Source organism: Semicossyphus pulcher, unplaced genomic scaffold (assembly GCF_022749685.1).
Source record: "Semicossyphus pulcher isolate SPU_LCO1_2020_fin unplaced genomic scaffold, fSemPul1.0.p SCAF_23, whole genome shotgun sequence".
Classification (NCBI taxonomy): Eukaryota; Metazoa; Chordata; class Actinopteri; order Labriformes; family Labridae; genus Semicossyphus; species Semicossyphus pulcher.
The window spans coordinates 8,676,416-8,694,429 of record NW_027211697.1 but is presented as its reverse complement, the minus strand read 5'-3'; the positions used below and the strand labels follow the sequence as shown (position 1 = coordinate 8,694,429).

Below are 18,014 nucleotides of genomic sequence, written 5' to 3'. Positions count from 1 at the left end.
TTTGGGTGTAAGCTGCCTGAAACAAATAAGCAGGCTGGGTGCTAATCTCACCGAATATGCAAAGCTGAGGAGAGGTTGGATAAAGACACGGAGCGGTGTGAGCTGGGTCCTCACAGAAAGTTACACTCACAGGATCATAGCAACTGTACATGACAGGACAACTGTTACGATGCCACGGCCGGGGAGTCCATTATAACATGGTTCAATAGCAGCAGGAGAAGGAGTGCACGGATGGAGGACTGTCCGTGATTACGCACGGGAAAACACGCTGGATTAAAAAAGTAACGCTAAAAATATAGGTCGAAACATCTCTCAAAGGCGCGAGTATACGAGACAAAATAGTTCGGGGAAGGCAACTTTTTTTTTTCTCTGAGGTGGGTTAACCTCACCGGGAGTCAATCTACCCGAATCACCTGTTGGAGCGACCACCAGCCCAGGTAGGAAGTCTCGATGGAGCCATTAGATATTACTCTAATACCCCTGTAATACTTCCATTGTGTTGCTGTTTACCTAATGTTGTGCTCATGTAAACCTTATTAGGATTTCACCATCAAATGGATTTCTAAAATAATAAAATAGGTCAATATTTGATAAATCCGCCAACTTGCCAGTTTTTAGCTTTGTGACAATTACTGCAGTATTTTTTTACTGATTATTTATCCCAAGAACTTAGGGTGTTTACTCAACCTAAGCAATGAAACTTAAAATTGCCCCCAAACTCTTAATAATTGGAACTAAAAGCTGAATAAAAAACAAAATTACTTTTAAATCAAACTGTATTTGTTGGAGCAGAGATGCAGAGTTCTTACCATGTCTCCAAATGTGAAAACGAGGCCTCTGCAAATTAGATAGTGTTGCAAGGCTACACTGAGCTGTGATTACATCATGGCTCCATGTTGTAATTAAAGACAGGCGAGACGATTTGTTGTAAATTGTAGATGTCGTTCAATTAGCAGCAGGTAAGTAACACAGAATCATTTGTTTTTACATGCATGCAAAGTCATTACTTTATCATTTAAATAACCAAATGCAAATAACGTAGTTTTTAAACAGTATTTGCATGCATGTTTTAATGATGGAGTATTTTTTTTAAAGGTTAAAAAAAGAAAACCTGCAGAGAAGCCATGGAACCGACCAGCGCGCCAAAAGGCTGCGTCTCCAGTATCAGCTCCATATACTACAACCTGTGTGACCTGACGACAGTGTGGGGGGTCGTGGTGGAGGCTGTAGCTGCTGCTGGTGTTGTGACCTCCTTTGTTCTCTTCATCATCCTCATGGTCTGCTTATCGTTCGTGTCGGACAAGAAGAGGAAGGCTATGGTCTCCCTGCAGGCGGGCATTCTGGTCTTCACTCTGGGACTCTTTGGACTCACTTTTGCCTTCGTCGTGGGTCGGTACTCCACCAGCTGTGCCGCACGGAGGTTCCTCTTTGGGGTTTTTTTCGCAGGCTGTCTGTCCTGCCTGATGATGCATGGGTTGTGGCTGGCTTTGCTTCAGCGAGGCCGGAGGCCCAAGTGCTGGATGTTTTGCCTGGGAGCTCTGGCTCTGTGGCTGGTAGAGGTGATCATCAACACTGAGTGGCTCATCACCACTGTTGTCAGGAGCCCACCAAGAGGTGAAGCTGCCCCTGACCTGTCCTGCAGCTTTGATAACCTGGATTTTGTGATGGCTCTGATCTATGTCATGGTCTTGCTTGTCGCTGCAGTGCTGATGCCTGTGCCCACACTGATACACAAGCAGAAGCAATGGCGCCAAGATGGAGCTTTCATCCTGGTCACTGGGCTCTTCACCTTGGCCATCTGGGTGACTTGGATTGTCATGTACATCCATGGGAACCAAGTGGTCGGAACTTCAAGCTGGGATGACCCGACTCTGGCTGTAGCTGTGGTTTCAAACGCCTGGGTGTTCCTCTTCTTCTACACCATCCCAGAAATCAGCCTACTGACCAAGGAGGACCCAGACCAGGAGCCGCTAGACGACGGAGAACATGTTTATCCCACCAGGAGCCTGGTTTACGACAACATCCTGAAGGAGCCGGAGACACGCCCGCAGAACATGTACATAGAGAATAAAGCCTTCTCTATGGATGAGCCTACAGGTAGCCTACACATTATGGTCCAACAGTAATCTTACAATACGTCTTAATTGGATAAACATGAAAGGATGCTGAATCATGGGCAAAACAGCACTCCCAGTAAATGATTTATTCCCTCACATATGTTTGGGCAGTCTCCCTTAGAATCAAGCACAGGCTATGAAATAATGAGGCAAAACACTGTAGCTAATGGGAGGTACCATTAAGGACAGTTCAGATCAATGATTCGCAACGAGACTGGATGCAACTGCCAAAAGAATCCCTTGACCTCTGATCTCTTAAACTGGGCCGTTCACATCAAAGCAACACAATGCAACGCGAACAGATGCAGCTGACAGTCTCCATAGCAACGTCGCACTGACATACCCACCTACTTCTACTAATACTGTACTATAACGTTAGTATTAGGCCTAGGTGACATGAATCGTTATATAAAAAAAAATGGATGACAGTGACGGTGACATGCTCGCAATGTTAGCTGTAACATTGATTAATAAACAGTGAAGATGGAGGGTTAGCGCCAGAGACAGGGGGCCTATGCCAATTTATGCTGTTTCCTGATTGGCTGAAGTAATATATCTACATCATTCTGTTTTAAAACTGCATTTAAAGATTTGACTTTGGCAACTCCAGACAACTTCAGACGTTCTGCAACTAACCAACTAACCACACCGCTGCAATTTTCTCTGCAACATTCTAAAACCGTTTTGTCGCCTTGCGAATCATTGATCTGAACTGGACTGTAATCTGCAGCTCCCCCATGCACAAGAGAAAAGATTGGAAAATACTAGGCGGATTACTTTTTCTATTTCTGACTTAAAATTTTAATCTGCCAATTGTTAAGTCTCCATGAGCCAAGATGTTTTCAGCAAGTACAACCACGAGAATAACAACCTGCAGGCAGGTCAAAAGTTTGTTATAAATTGTCAGTATATTGTAGTCAAATCGTTGTTCATATCCCCTCTCATACAGAATGAGCTGGAGCATCATAATTACAGCTTTTAATGTGGTTTAAAAAGGAGGATTACTTTGCCTTTGTTCGGCTCATGTGATTGGTGCAGGTGCGAAAACAAAAAAGCAGCAGGAAATCTGTTTTTGTGCTTGTTTGAAATCACATCAGCCATGTGACAAATAGAACAAAAAATACCACTGAAATGAAAAATGAAAAACAAAAACAGATTAAAAAACACATAAGTGGACGTTCAGTTCTTATTCTGTGAAATTAAAAGGGAACCCCAGTTGTGAATTAAACAGCATCCAGTGTTACTCAGCGCCGGAGAAGACGGGGAGGATTCTGTGTGCAGACTCTTTTTATAGGCTCTGTGTATCTGTAGATATGCCTGTCCAGCATTAGCTGACAAACTTAATTTGTGGGATGTTCATGCCTCTCTGTAAAAATTAAGCAGACAACATAATTGCTGCATTGTTAAACAGTAGAGCATACAGTATCGTCTCTCATGCCTGCCGACAGTTTTTTGCACACATAGATCTGGCAGAAGCCATGGGAATCTACTTAAAATAAATGTGTGCCATTCAGGAAACATTAACCCCTTCTTAGGATTGTCCTTGGCCAATATATAAGGAGTTAGTCACTTACTTTGAAGCAACAGTCTCCACACTACGGTTGCAAAGTCTTTGAATAATGTAACTCGTCATACTCACAGTACTACTTTTAATATTTTCAACCGTCTGCAAAAGACAGCAAACAAGTGACGGTGTTGTCTTCGTTTACAATCCATGACCCTGATGCAAAACAGAAACTAATGAGGAAGAGAAAATCGTGATAGCAAAACTATGCAGTGTCTGTGTGCGACTTTGTTAGATATTAAAGGTATACTGCAATGTGCTTTTAAGGTTTAGCAGTGTGCAACCTGTGCAAGGCGTCTGATTTATACTGACAGACGCAACATTCGTTCACTTTTCTCGTCAGTTTCGTCAGCTACAGGGGCTAGCTGTCTGTTTATCCTCTTCGCAGATGTCTTTGAAGTGTTATACTGTTTTTTTCATAGCTGTTTTAATGCAGAAAGTCTGATCTGAACATACAGAAATATAACAAACTCCTCCTCCTTTCTTCGCCAGTATCCATAAGGCCGGAGTCTCCATACGGCTCCTATAACGGTCAGCTGCGAAGTTGCGTCTACCAGCCCACTGAAATAGCTCTAATGGCTAAAGGTCTGACACGGGTGAGTGTGTGTGATTATATTACACCATTAAACACCTCCTCTTTTATCACAGCTGCAATAATCACTCCTTCGTGTGTTTCTACAGATGGACCAAGAGTCGATGCTCCCTCGAGCCATAACCCCGTCTTTGAATCCAGGAAGTGTCAGCACCCTGCCTCGATCGCACGTGTCCTTACCCTCTTAAGGACTGTCACACGCAGGCAGTGTGAGCCGAGAGTCACCGACACTTAAAGCCACGAGATTAAGCTCCAGCAGGGCTTTGTTTGTACCCTCAGAGTTCCTAGTATATATGTACAAATAGCCTTAATTATTTTCATACGGATTGTGCCTCAGTTCCTTTATTACATTTCTACTCTCACAAATGCCCTTAACCTTCTGGGGTAAATGTAAATCAGCTTTGCTCACCTGTAGCTTCACTCATCTGACTCCAAAAAAAAAGAATATATTTCAAGAGAAAGAGTGTCATGTATAGTCAAGAAATTACTGTTCTGTCTCCGCTTTTTACATTTCTACTCAATCTACATCAAAGCATGGAACAATGTGTACAATTTTCAAGTGGAACTGACCTGTATATTAATGGTGGAACAACAGTAGACTAGAAACGAGTACAGAGCTGTAATTGTAAAGTTACATATTAGTTTTTACATAATTTGTTTGTCACAAATGTGCTGACTTAAATTTGTTAATCTGTTTGCTGTAAAAACACATTTTTAAATCACTTTTCACTGAAAACTAAATGATTTTGTGGTGTCTTGGATTTATAGAAATGTATAGGCGTAAAATTCTAACTTATTAAACTTGTATATGTTCCTGAGACCCTGTGTGACTGTTGGATCTTTGATTTCTAACAGGTAAGGCAGATGTGGGGTAATGCAAGAGGAAGTGTCACAAGTGTGACCTCTTGCTGCCCGGAGTCATTTACATAATGTTTGCTAGATAATATTTAACAGCTTATCACACTGTGGTGTATGGACTTACACTGCGGAAGAAAGCGTATAACTCTCTGAGGCGGCGCTGAGAGTGATATTACGTAGGATGATGGGCGGCCTGCAACAGGACGGGGTTTAATGATTCAAACAGTGTTAAGATACTTCTGAGTTCTGAGAGCAGCTCCAGTCATGTTTGAAGACATATAAAATGCTCTGCTTGAAATAATTAATGGCGTCTGATATGTTTTTTCTGTACATTTAATTACCTTGTAAAAATCCTCCCAAGGCATCTCCTCTGAATGTGCATAGTCCCCGCCCTCTATGCAAATTCACACTCCATTGCGAAAACAAAACACGTCTCTGCCGTCGTTTAATGGCAACTTGTTGAAACTTAGCTAGCTTGAAATGTAGTAATTAGTAGTAGTAACGTTAACGTTAGTAGTCAGTAGTGAGTATGCAATAATTACGATGACGGTTACAGCTGGCTCGCGCATCGCCGAAGTGGTTGCCATAGGTTGCACATTATAATATGCATAGCCTCCCGTTAACGGGATTGGCTCCTTAGGTTTGTGACGTCTCAAACCCTGCCAATCTGAAAACGTGTTGTTCAGCCTGTCCTTGGTACGCTGCAGTTTAAAAGCAGCCATGGAGATGACTGCTTATGTTGTCCCTGATATGTCTTGTAGCACATGAAGAAGACCACTTGGAGATATAAATATTACTGCTAAGGGGCAAGTTGGCTGTAGGTAAATTAGCATGGACAACTGTTCCAACTTTCCTCTTTAAGGGAAGAACAATTCACCTATAATTTCTCCACACACACACACACACGTTGACACACATACTCACTTTCAGAGGTTCAGAGTGAGCTGTGGCTGCCTAGCAGCAGGCTGAGTAGGCTCTCTCTCTCTCTCTCTCTCAATCACTCCCACCATCCTGTACTGTCAGCAGCCAGGGGAGGAAATTGCTCACAAACTGGAAATCAGACTGATCAGAAATGTAGAAGAGAACATGTGTCAGGATTTTACTCCTCCTGCCTGCACCCTTCTCTCCCCCCCCCCCCCCCCTTTTTTTTGGACACAAAACAGATGCAAAGTGAAGCGAAAAAACGTGCAGACAGTCGGTGCAGTTTTGACAAACAACCTGAGGTTGAACACACAAAAGGTAGATGTATCCAAATTTAAACAAAATAAAGCTTTCGTTCATCTGATAAACTTTTCTTAGTGTTTCCAACAACATCTTCCTGCTTACTTTGCGGTTACCTAATCACAGGACTGAAAGGCTCTCGATACATTTGCACAACTTAAAGCTGTCCCAGAGGAGCAGGACTTTACCCATGCATGTAACGAAGAGTTAACTGCTAAGGTGCCACTCCGTACAAGACTATAAATACACGAAACCTTTTGAGTGTATTACACATTAATTCCTGAGTTGAAATCAAAACCAGCATGTTTTTCTGCCAGGAAGCAGCAGTAAATCCCCCGATAAGATGGATAGCTGTCTTGTGCACATGGACACAGGTGGTTACATGAGGGAGTCAGCACTACCAATCACAAGCAGCTGTCCCCACTTACTGCATTTCATTGTCACTGTGACAACGTTCTGTGGACAAACAGAGACGACAACACAGAAATGCCTGTGAACCCGCACACCAAATGACAGGGATTTGGTATTAATAGGTAAAAGCATCTGGTGGATATAATCAATAAAATGTTTGCTTTGAGATCGAGGAAGCTTTGCAGTTATCAAACAAAACATGTCTGTATTTGTACAGTTTGTCCCAGAGGCCACTATTTAAACAAAGGCCTTGTTCATGAAGGTAAACCTTTTACGGATTACAAAAGTAATTCGCTGTGCCAGGCTCCAATGAGTGCTTCACATTTAAAAAGGCGGATGTGATTTAGGCTCACACAGAGGAAAACAAGATTTGATTCTTTTTGTTCAAATGTATCAAAAGTCCATTCTTGACTTTTGCAACCACAGCTGAGAAAATGTCCTCAGATCTCGTCAGATGTTGAAAGCTCCATGACTAATATGGCTAATAAATGGACCTGCTGTTGAGATTGTTTTCTCAGCAGCTGTTTCCAGCTCATCTTTTAAGCAAGTATGGAACAAGAAGTCCTTACAGAGCTCTATTAAAGTCTCCCTGTCTAAGACAAACTCCCTCTGCTGACCATATGGTCAAAAGCCCCCGAACAGCTTCTAAATAGAGTCCATTGTGAGATGGTTCTCTCCACTTTATTCTTTTACATTTTATATACAAGTTGTACTCATATCCACTCATCGGAAACAGACTATTGCAGAAGACTACAGTCTCATGACTCCACACATGTATCATGGCATGGGATGCAGCCAAACACGCATCTTTACTCCATCAAAAATGATCCGTCAGCTGTTCTTAGAAACAATATGAATCCAGCTTTCTACAGGAGGACTGCCATCTAGTGGAACCACAGCAAATTACTACTTACCTCAAACACTGTGGCCTGTGGATGCAAATGTTTGCTCCTTTGCCTGTCAGTGAGCGACATTGTGGTAAGTTTTCCCACAGACACACCGGTTTCAGAGTTACACAACACATCCAGCCAGTCTCCAGTTTCTGAACTTCACAGTTGACTGAAGCCCTTTGATGTTTTATTATCTGAAGTAAAAATTAAAAAAAATCACTGAAGGTTCTTGAGTTTTTCCAGACCGGCAGCCCTGGCCTCGTGCTGCAGCTGTTTCTGTTTCTTAAGATGACGGTAGGCCTCCACCGCTCGCTGCCTCTCCTCCTCCATGATTCTCTGTCGGGCCATGGAGGGCTTGGCCGTGGAGGTGACTTTGTGGCCGAGGAGGGAGTTGAGAAGCAGCTCCTTTGATGCCTGTTAGATGATGGAAGCAGAGTTGAAACTTAACATTTTATTCAACCATTAGGATCACAAACATTAAGAGATGAAGAGCGGGTTACCTGAGGTTTGACTTGAGCTTTCCTTGGTTTGATGCTCAGAGATGGTGGGGCCATTGAAACTTCACCAAAAGGAACATTATCTACAAAACATTTATTTTTTATTTTAGTATTGAAAAAAAAAGGTAGGTTTGAGAACAAATGTGACCTGGAAAACATGAAAAATAATTTTAAAAAACTTAGAGCTTTGCCATATCTGGGGTAGGCATGGTATGGCAAAGATTTCAAAGATTTTGAATTTTTGATAAACAATAAGCAAATAAATTAAAATTTAAAAATGAATAAATGGAACAGATCCATTCTGCCGGTGATTGTCTCTGGTCCGTTTTAAAGTACCTCTAGTGATGTGATTATGTGCGTTGTCTGGGAAATTGTTGTCCCTGCCCCAAAATTGTTGTTTTTTTTGGTTTTAATTTAATTTGATTTATTTTTGTTTGTCTGTTTGTTTGTTTCTTCACCTTCTTTTCCAGTTTTTATGTTTTTGTCGTTATTATTATCCTTGTTGTTTTGTCCTTTCTATGCCTATTATTTATACTGTTGATATTTAGTTTGTGTAAGGTATATCTTATGTATATGATATGTCTTATAAATATGTTGTTAAAAGGAAATAAACATATTGTTAGACTTAGAGCTGAAAGGACTTTAAATTACGCCCTGTGCACCAGTTAGACTTAAGCCCAGTTTGTGTTACGCACGGGTGTATCTTTTACGCCTAGGATGGAGCAGGCATAAGTTTAGAAAGTCAGACTTAAACCCACGGTAAAACAAGCGGTAAAAGTAATGGCCACAAAACTTAAAAGAAAAACACAATGGCAGCGCGTCTTGTTTTACAGGATAAATAAAAGGGCATTAAAACGAGAGAGAGTATTCCGTGATTGGACAGTAAGTTCAAGTCCTCTTGCTCTTGCCTCAGCTCTGGCATGTGTTGGACAGAAAACGCGGCGCTGTCCCCGCCCTGCAGGTGCTGATTGAGCTCAGATTTTACGGCAATGGGGTTTTAAAACACCATGGGGGAATGTACATCGGACACGGCATGCTTGAGTATCATTACTCATTGCAGCGGTGATCAATTTCCATGACGATAACTTTTGTTTGTGTGGTTCATCAGAAGACTGGGCGCAGCTACGATCAGTGTCAGTTCGTCTTGGTGCACTTGGTGTAAATTCAAATCAAGAAGTCGGTCGTAGCCAAGTTGAGTGGAAGAGAAAATACCTATTTTTTTACGCCCAGCTGGTGCACTCGGCTCCAGGAGAACTGAGCACATTACTCCTATTTTTATTTTTCAATATTTACTTTGACTAACAATTACCTTAATTAAACCGTGGGATTCATTAGATGTTAGGGGAACAGTCAGTGTGTGCACTGCCAGACACTCTGATACTGCTTAGATAGAACCTACCACAAGATGATGTTAAACACACCTCGTATTTGGCCAGTTCATTGTTGCACTGAAATATAGAAGGAACTGGTCCCTCACTTCCTTTGTAGTGGTAAATATACCAGGAAAAACATGCTTACATTACCTATAAACATTTCTTTTTCCAACATATCCTCTTGTCTGTCCAACTTCTTCAGTTGCAGCCTCTGTATTCTGACTTTGTCATACCTGTAGCGGGAGAGTAAGCATCAAATAAATAAGACATGCATCATTCAGAAATTTTAGTTAAACATTTCTGTGTTTCACTGTGGTATACTGTATTTTCTAATACGTACTGTGCTTGAAAAGCATGTGGGTTTAACCATTTTTATGTATATTATATAGCACTTTTCACAGTTAATTTTTTGACAAGTTTAATTAAATGTTTTTATTTTGTTTTTTAATTTTTGAAGTTTCCTAGAAAATTATGCATTTGACATCCAACATTAGCACTTACACATATTATCATTAAGAAAAAGAAGCTGCATTAATGATTACAAGAGTACTTACTCCTTCTTTTTTTCAGACTTGCCCTGGTCTGCAGCCCTCTCTTGTTTGTCTGCATCCAGCTCTGGCTTTCTGTCCAATTGGTTCTTAGTGAGGAAGAGGACGTGTCTCGTCTCATTCTCCATGCGCCGCAGGTATGCTGACGTACTTTCGGTCTTTCCCCTCTTGAAATGTGGGACAGGTATGTCTCCAACCTGGGGATGATCTCGTTTATCCTTAGGGGAGATGGCTGAACAGATGTAAATAAATTAATTTCCTGTCACATGACATGACATGAAAGTATGCATGTCATAAAACCATACAAAACCTGCATTGCTCACCTTCTCTCAGCTTTTTTGCCCTCTTGGGCCCCGCTTTCATCCTCTCCTTGCTCTTCATTATCTCTCGGAGCCTAAATGGGATGTGTTCGAGGTGCTCTCGTTTGGCGTTCTTTGGTTTTCCATCTCCTTTGAGCTTCTTATCCCTGGAGATAAGAGACATTACAGGTCAGATAGACAGATAGATTGATAGATGTACTTTATTGATCCCAAACTGGGAAATTGTGGCCTTACAGCAGCAGGTTATTAAAGCAAATACAGCACAGGAGAAAATAAATACACAGTTAAAATTACCCTAACACTAGAAGAAAGAAAGGAATATATACAGCCAGGAATTTTAACAGCAATAATAAATAATAACCTCAACTATACATACATACATACGTACATACAACTATACATACATATATCTAAAAATAAACCTACTTAAGTAAATTTAAGATATAAAACTAACATATATCTTATATGTAAACAAACATTACAGGGAGGTAGAGGTTAAAAATGTGTTAGAGATAGCATAAAGGAGTGTACTAAAGTCTATGTACAGTATAATAAACACTAGCCTTTGAAAGACATGTATAAAGAGGTACAGCTGCCCTAGATTAAATACAAGTACTGTGATAACAGGATGAACCTCATTGTGATAATTAGCAACAAACGTAGAAAGAGAGAAGAGAGAGTTATAAACAGCTAGCTGCGGTAGCTAGCTAACTAGCTAGCTAGCTAGCAGTTTTCAGTTGAACATTAGCTCCCTTACGTTACCTTGGATGCGGCCCGGCCTTGACTGCCTGTTTTCCCGACTCGTTAGTTTTGTTCTTCTTATTCTTCCCCATCTTACTGCAGTTTACTTCAACGCATTACAAAATAATGTACAAAACAATAACACATGTGCAGCAGCGTGTTTAGCTTTTAACCTACGAACTTCAACCTCAAAAGGATAGTGTGGAAAGAAGGAAGTAAAGAGCGCTCACTCTGTGGCTTTTTGGGTACCTTAGAAGTTTTAACGTATTAACTTACTTTTCCTTGAGGTCAGAGGCATGGATAAAATCTGTCCAAGAAAAAAAATCCAGTTGCAAGTGTTTCCATTTTACTTTTAACAATTTCTGAGCTTTTAAAGACCACACAAGGTAAGTGGAAACATGTTAAGGTTTTTACTAGCTTGCTACTCTCTTACTACTTGTTGAACTGTAGTCAAATGTTAGTTAATTGTGTTAAATAAAGGTAAATTAAATATGACACAGTGTCACAACCTAAAATAAACTACTTAATCCCACCAATTTTAGTAATAGAACAGGAATTCTGTCTGATGGGGAAAAAAAATCCCAGAGTGACACGGCTCTAAAACAGACGATCTTTGCTAGAAACGTCATCTCTATTAACTAAAACAGCCACTGGTGTTTCTATCTGACAACACTAGATGGCGTCGTTATTTCAGTTTGTTTACACAATACTACCGAGTAACAAAGTGTTCTAACTTTATGATAATATTTTATTTTAAGTGCACAAACTGTGTATTTCATATATACGTTATGACTGCTTAAGATAGTAAAAACATGCACCACACATTGAAATTTAACAAAATATAACTAGCAATTTTGTATGAGTATTATTTGACTTTTTAAAACAGAGATCAACCAGCAATCATTGTGACGATCAGCTGCAGCCCTACAGTCAGCTCTGTGCAACACAGTGAGGTCTAGTTGTAGCTCATTCAGCATTTTGTCTCTAAGCATGTATCAGACATGTGACATAGGCCTACAGTGTGTCATTCATGTGTCCCACAGCATAAGCACTCCTAACAGCAATTGTCTCCACTGTGTCATGTGTCTGCACTGTCTCAGCAGCACAGACCTGATATCCCCTAATCTGCCTGTCAGCCATTCCCCTAATGAGTCTACTGTTCCATATACAATGTCAAGACTGTGTGTGTTCAAGTGATGAAGGCCCTGGAGTTTATTGACTGGTAGCGTCATAATCTCCTCACTGTCTGAGGTGTATAAGAGGGCTTCACAAAACACAACTCATTATGTACATCTGATCTCTACACAAAGACCAAGAAAGATAACACAGCAGCACAGCAGGTGAGTATTAGCAACAATTTAGACAGCTAGATGTGTTTGCATTTTGGGAGTTTCATTAGTCTAAACTGCAGATGCTTTTTTTATTAAAGTGCTTATTTTTATTTATTTATCTATTTATTTATTAATTGATTTTAAAAACTTACAGTAGGTACAAATGTATTGTTTTTAAAAATGTTAGATAAAGATGTTAACACTGCATGTTTCCAAATAGAGACATACACTTCATACTTTATTTGGAAAACAATGCTACCATCCAATCTAATACAAAGAAAAAAATTAGCAATACATACAATAATAATGCAGTGCAACACCACCTTTTACTATAGTCTCCAGGATAAATATATCTTTAAAATTACACATTGATAATGCAGGTGAAAATTGTAACAGAAGTTACAATTTATTTAAATTATGTACACAAAAGTCTGTTTTTACTTTCTTTAAAACTGGCTATTTAATGGTTATATAATTAAACCTTGGTACAGATTTTCCTTGTAATATTTTTCTTAGTTTTTTTAGTAGTTTCAAAAGTATTTTCAGCCACTGACAGTCTGAGTAATTAATGATGTATTGTCAGGTTAGGACCACAAGCCAATTCAGCATGTCCTCTCAGTAATCTGCTTACACAGGTGCTGTGAAAGCATCATGGAGGGATTAGAGGAGCTCTCACTGTCTTTACACGAGTCTGTATTTCTGCCGATAATAAGTTGTTTAGACATGTTTGTAATCACAGCAGGACACGTCAGTTCCTATCAGTTTGTCTAGTGTAAAAGTAAAGAATTAAATGCATTTATATCTGGCTATAATACACAACACTTCATATTTTTTTCTCATTAATGGCCCTGTTGCAGTTTAAACAACAAAAGAATGAATTTGGATGTTGCCAAAGCTGAAGCAAAGACAGGCAGCAAAGCCCCCCTCAGAGTCCCCGGCCCTGGATCGGGCCTGCCCAAGTTCAAACAGAGGAGCAGCCGCCAGTTCAAGAGCAAACCTCCCAAGAGGGGCGTCATTGGGTAAACCCGCCTCGAGTACATTTCGATATAGAAAGTTTTCCTTCTTAAAACCTCCTGACATTATAGCCCGTGATTTTCTTTCTCCCTCAGATTCGGAGAGGAGATCCCAGGAATGGAGGGGCTTGGCATTGGTAAGCAGAAGCACCACAGTTAAACTGCACTATGAGAAACACGGCACAAACCAAACAACTTTTTTCCTTTCTGATACTGACCTTTTCTTCTTTTCTCTTCAGACATCACTGTAATCTGCCCATGGGAAGCGTACAGCCATCTAGAGCTACATGAACTGGCTCAGTATGGAATCATCTGATTGTCTTGGCTGAGAAGTTATTTTCAAATCTACTAAAGGGAACTGAAAGGAAAGCCAACTTGATTTTTTTTTTAATGGTTATACACAAACTAGAGAACCAGCATGTAAAAGAGATGTTGTAGATAGTTTGGAGGCTTGTTTTATACATTAAATCTATTTTCACGAGACTGTCAAGTTGCCATTTTTATGTCCACAACTCACTGATGCTTAATGAGTCCTCTGTTACTAAAAGCTTTGTTATGTTATCAAAGATCACGTTTAAACACAATCAAAATAAAGGCTGAATTTTTTCATGCAATTTTAAATGTTTGATTATATATTCACAATTATATTTAATTTGTCCCTTTTCAAAAAAAGAGCAGAGAAACACAAAATATTCGTAACAGTAAAGTAATTCAGGGTCAATTTAACCATGTCTATCTGCAGGAAGTTATCATGCTACATCCTGTGTGTTTTGCTTATATGTTAGCTAATATGCTTTTCTGCTTTATAGACAACAGTTACATGAAAAGAACCGTACGATATTTCTATAAGGTAAATTTAAAGCTACAGTAGGCAACATTATTTCACAAGAATATGGTTCACATTTTGATCATTGCATTTCCCTAACAATATTAAACTGAAATGATGCTGACTGATGACCTGTGACTGTGAGCGCACGCCCCTTTGTATTTATTTTGTTAAAAAGTTTGTCGGGTCTGAATCAAACAACCAACCGGAATTAGCCAATCACAGCATCTCTGTACAAACTAGCGTCATCTGGCCCGGACAGGAGCTATGGCAACGGTAAATTAACCTCCTCCTTTGCCAACAACGGCAATACTATATTGCTATACTGCTAATACAATACTATATACTGCTAAAGAAGCAGAAAGAAGGAAGACCATGGAGGAGAAAAAAGCTACAAAGACACCCCTAAATAAAAAGAGTGTAAGGGACTGAAGAGCGAAGCGATGCAGAAGTTGCCCTGTTCCTTCTCGACAGGTAACGGTAGCTCTTACGGTAACAGCTAACGGTAGCTCTGAGCTCCAACACCTAGAGGTAAAAAGGTGGTCCACACCAAGAATCATAACTACAATGCTAACTTTAGCAGTATTAAAACATTTTGGCAGCAATAAAGTGTCCTTTTTGGAATAAACAGCATCTCCCCTCTCTCTCTCTCCTTGCCTCGGTGCTGCAGAGAGACGCAAATGCGCATGCATGTTTAGGTATGGCGGAGTGATACAGAGAGGCAGAATATTTTTTACATTAGACTGTTCATGTTTCTTACTGCCACTACAAAGCTAAGCTTAGCCAGCTAATAAAACAGGGGAAAACAGCTTACTTGGCTCTGTTTGAAGCTAATAAAAGCTCACTAATTAGTGTATTAGATTTTATTTGAAAAAACCTCGCAAATGTTCATTTTATGTGAGTCATACTGTTTTAGTATACTGTTTTTTAGGGACTACTTCTTGACAGGATGCAATGACTTCCTGGTTGTCTGGAAACCACATGTTGACAACAAGACTCAGGCACAGAGGAGTCATTCACATTCATTCATATTTACTGAGTAGAATATCAATGTTTTCATGTAACTCGGGTTAGACTGAATTTCCTAAAATATTTGCTGTGTTTATCAGCAGCTCATGAGGTGAACATGAGGGGCTTAACGTGAGGTTTAAAGGTTAGCGTTTGCCGGAATAGAAAGGTGACAAATGATGTCCAGGAGATGTGAAGGTTTTCACAACACAACAGGTGTATAAAGCACATTCTGTAGATTCAGAACTTTAAATTTATGCTAAATAGGTCATGCCTAAAAGGTTCTTTATTCTTTCATTCTTCTTTATTTTTTTTATTTTGAAATATGCTTCCTTAAAGGTATAATAAGTAGGATTTTCCTAGAAAAATAAAATATAGAGTTTTACAAATTATTATTTACATCATGTGGGCCTCATGTATGTTGGTGAGTGTGTGTGCAGACCCTTGTGAGACCCTTTCCTCTGCATCTATTCTGTTTTGCTTTGCACGGGATGTTTTCAGGAGGGGCGCTGTTGTGGTTCCCTGAGCCAATCACAGCGTAAAGGTGAATGTGGGAGCGGTTCAAATTAACAACTGGGCCCCATTCAGACTGGTGAACATGGCAAAAGAGCGATGCAGTCGGCCTTCTTTCTGTTGGACAGGTAGGTGCCTCAAACTGGGTAGGAAAAGCTAACCGGTGGTTAGCATGCTAGCGCAAAGGGAACCGTGTTTGCTCCGCGGGTTGTTCTCGCACGAGAGAGTGAGAGTGAGCTTCTGGTGACGAAGAGCCCAGGAGGAGGGGCCAAGTTTGAATGTGTTGTTGACGAAATGCAAGGAAAAATCCTACTTATTATACCCTTAAGGCTTCGTTATGTAACAGGCGCAGTCTTTTGAATAAAGTTTTTTTTAGTTTTTGTAAAGCAGTTAACAGATCAAAAATCATTTCGCATTCATTCAGAAGTATTCATACAGTCATCCCCCCATGTTAGCTGTAAAGTTTTTGCCAGTGGATGCTGTCTAACAGCCGCGTTGTGATAAACAGAGCCATGATCTGCGTCCCCAGTAAGGCGATTGCAACGGTGCCTATCAGGCCCATGTGCAGCTCGATCCAGCGAGCGATTCCCCCCAGACATCCGCCCAGGAAGATCACACTCTGGGCAGAAAACTCATCCAGCGCCTGTGCCCCTACACCACACTGAGAGTTCCACACGGTGCCGTTCTCCAAAGGGTCCACACAGCATGTCGCAGGGACGCCGCAGGCCAGCACTCCTGGAGATGAGCAGTTGTAATATCTGAGGAAGGGAAGAAAAAAATCACTCACATTCTCTGCAGCACATTTTCTTTTTCATGGCATTCCTACATCTGTATTTTTTTAGATACACCAAAGTAACCCTGTACTCACATGTTCATCTCCCAGTCACGATAGTTATCCGCCCCACAGCACTGCAGATTTGACTGAATCTCGTCTGTGATGAACCTCAGATCCAGATCGTCCTGGTAGCGCACCATGGCTGCTATCATCCCTGAGCGCAGGTAGTTTCCAATCTGATCTTGTAGACTGTAAGCCAAAATGGTGACCAGCACCTGCGCTGTGATGAGCACCAGCACTGCGGCAGAGAACAGCCTCAGTAAGGTGCTGTTCTCTCTAATGGCGCCCACACAGCCTGACAGGCAGAGCAAAGTCAGCACCAGGCCCAGAGTCAAAATTATCAGCATCGGATCAGTGCCAATGCTGCCGATCCTCTCCTGGGCAAAAGACTCTTTGCTGACGAGGCCCCACATTCCCACACCAAGAACCAACAGGCCCACAACGGTGAACAGCAGATTGCATAAGAACAGGGTGTATTTTAAGAAATAGTCCATGAAAGTGTATCGGAAGCGGGGTCGGACTCTTGCAAACCCGGGTCTGTTGTTGTCCTGTCCATAGTTTGGCCCTGCTTCGTAACACTCAGTGGTGGGAGGATCAAGCTCCCCAGAGTCCTCTATGTCAGAGCCTGCCTTTGGGACACAGGAATACAAGTAAATACAATCGTTTTTAAAGACTAATGCCACCTCAAACATTTGACTATACAGAGGTGTACTTAATATTCAGAAAGGTATTAAATGTAATTAAAGTTTCCACTTACCTTTGGTATAAGTGGACTGGACTCATTCGGTGTGTTGTCCTTCTTCGACCACGGCAAAGCGATCCCTTTCATCAACAAATATTTTTTCATGTTGACAACTTCTGGGAGACGATTCTCCCTTTGCTTTTAACTGGTCAGAATGAAACAAATTAAAGTGGAACATAAGAGGGGGCATTCACTGCGGTGGGAACAGAGGAGCATGTGAGCTGAGGTGGAGATGCCATGCAGTGTTTAGCCTCTGGCTGCTGCGAGCCGTGGGATTTCTTCATCATGTGAGAGTCACAGTGAGGAGATTACGTCTATCAGAGCATGTAAGGGAGGCTCAGATACACCACAGCCGGGCCTGTCTGGAACAAGAAACTTTTGATATGAAGTTAAGTAAAATAAACCACTAAAATGTCATTGTATTATGCAATTATTTGTCTGCACTTGGATTGAGAAAGTCGAAGATGAGTTTGTTTGCCTTACTGATTGTATCAGAATCAAATAATAAAAGAGACACAAACAACACACTCCTTACATATGTGCACATTTTTAATTCATGATTGAGTTCCTGGTCAGCTTGAAACTAAACTAATCTTATGTTGTTGGGGTTGAGG

The 18,014-nt window shown here is 40.8% G+C and overlaps 4 protein-coding genes across 4 annotated transcripts; 2 read left to right on the top strand and 2 right to left on the bottom strand.

The window, feature by feature from the left end:
- The first annotated feature begins 1,108 nt into the window (after window positions 1–1,108).
- On the top strand, window positions 1,109–5,018 carry LOC138603084 (G-protein coupled receptor family C group 5 member C-like). Its single transcript, XM_069674749.1, has 3 exons — window positions 1,109–2,097; window positions 4,174–4,277; window positions 4,363–5,018. Exons 1-3 carry the CDS (start codon window positions 1,125–1,127, stop codon window positions 4,459–4,461), a joined length of 1,176 nt encoding a protein of 391 aa, XP_069530850.1. The 5' UTR covers window positions 1,109–1,124; the 3' UTR covers window positions 4,462–5,018.
- A 2,425-nt stretch (window positions 5,019–7,443) lies between these two features.
- Window positions 7,444–11,313, bottom strand: ccdc137 (coiled-coil domain containing 137). Its single transcript, XM_069674697.1, has 6 exons — window positions 11,154–11,313; window positions 10,395–10,537; window positions 10,078–10,303; window positions 9,674–9,756; window positions 8,154–8,233; window positions 7,444–8,067 (listed from the first exon to the last, which is right to left on the bottom strand). Exons 1-6 carry the CDS (start codon window positions 11,222–11,224, stop codon window positions 7,870–7,872), a joined length of 801 nt encoding a protein of 266 aa, XP_069530798.1. The 5' UTR covers window positions 11,225–11,313; the 3' UTR covers window positions 7,444–7,869.
- A 2,023-nt stretch (window positions 11,314–13,336) lies between these two features.
- Window positions 13,337–13,792, top strand: LOC138602998 (retinal rod rhodopsin-sensitive cGMP 3',5'-cyclic phosphodiesterase subunit gamma-like). Its single transcript, XM_069674644.1, has 3 exons — window positions 13,337–13,482; window positions 13,573–13,613; window positions 13,716–13,792. The coding sequence occupies exons 1-3, from the start codon at window positions 13,337–13,339 to the stop codon at window positions 13,790–13,792; spliced, it is 264 nt and encodes an 87-aa protein (XP_069530745.1).
- Window positions 13,793–16,274: 2,482 nt separating this feature from the next.
- Window positions 16,275–17,505, bottom strand: tspan10 (tetraspanin 10). The gene is made up of 3 exons (XM_069674850.1): window positions 17,416–17,505; window positions 16,692–17,287; window positions 16,275–16,581 (listed from the first exon to the last, which is right to left on the bottom strand). The coding sequence occupies exons 1-3, from the start codon at window positions 17,503–17,505 to the stop codon at window positions 16,275–16,277; spliced, it is 993 nt and encodes a 330-aa protein (XP_069530951.1).
- Between the last annotated feature and the right edge of the window lie 509 nt (window positions 17,506–18,014).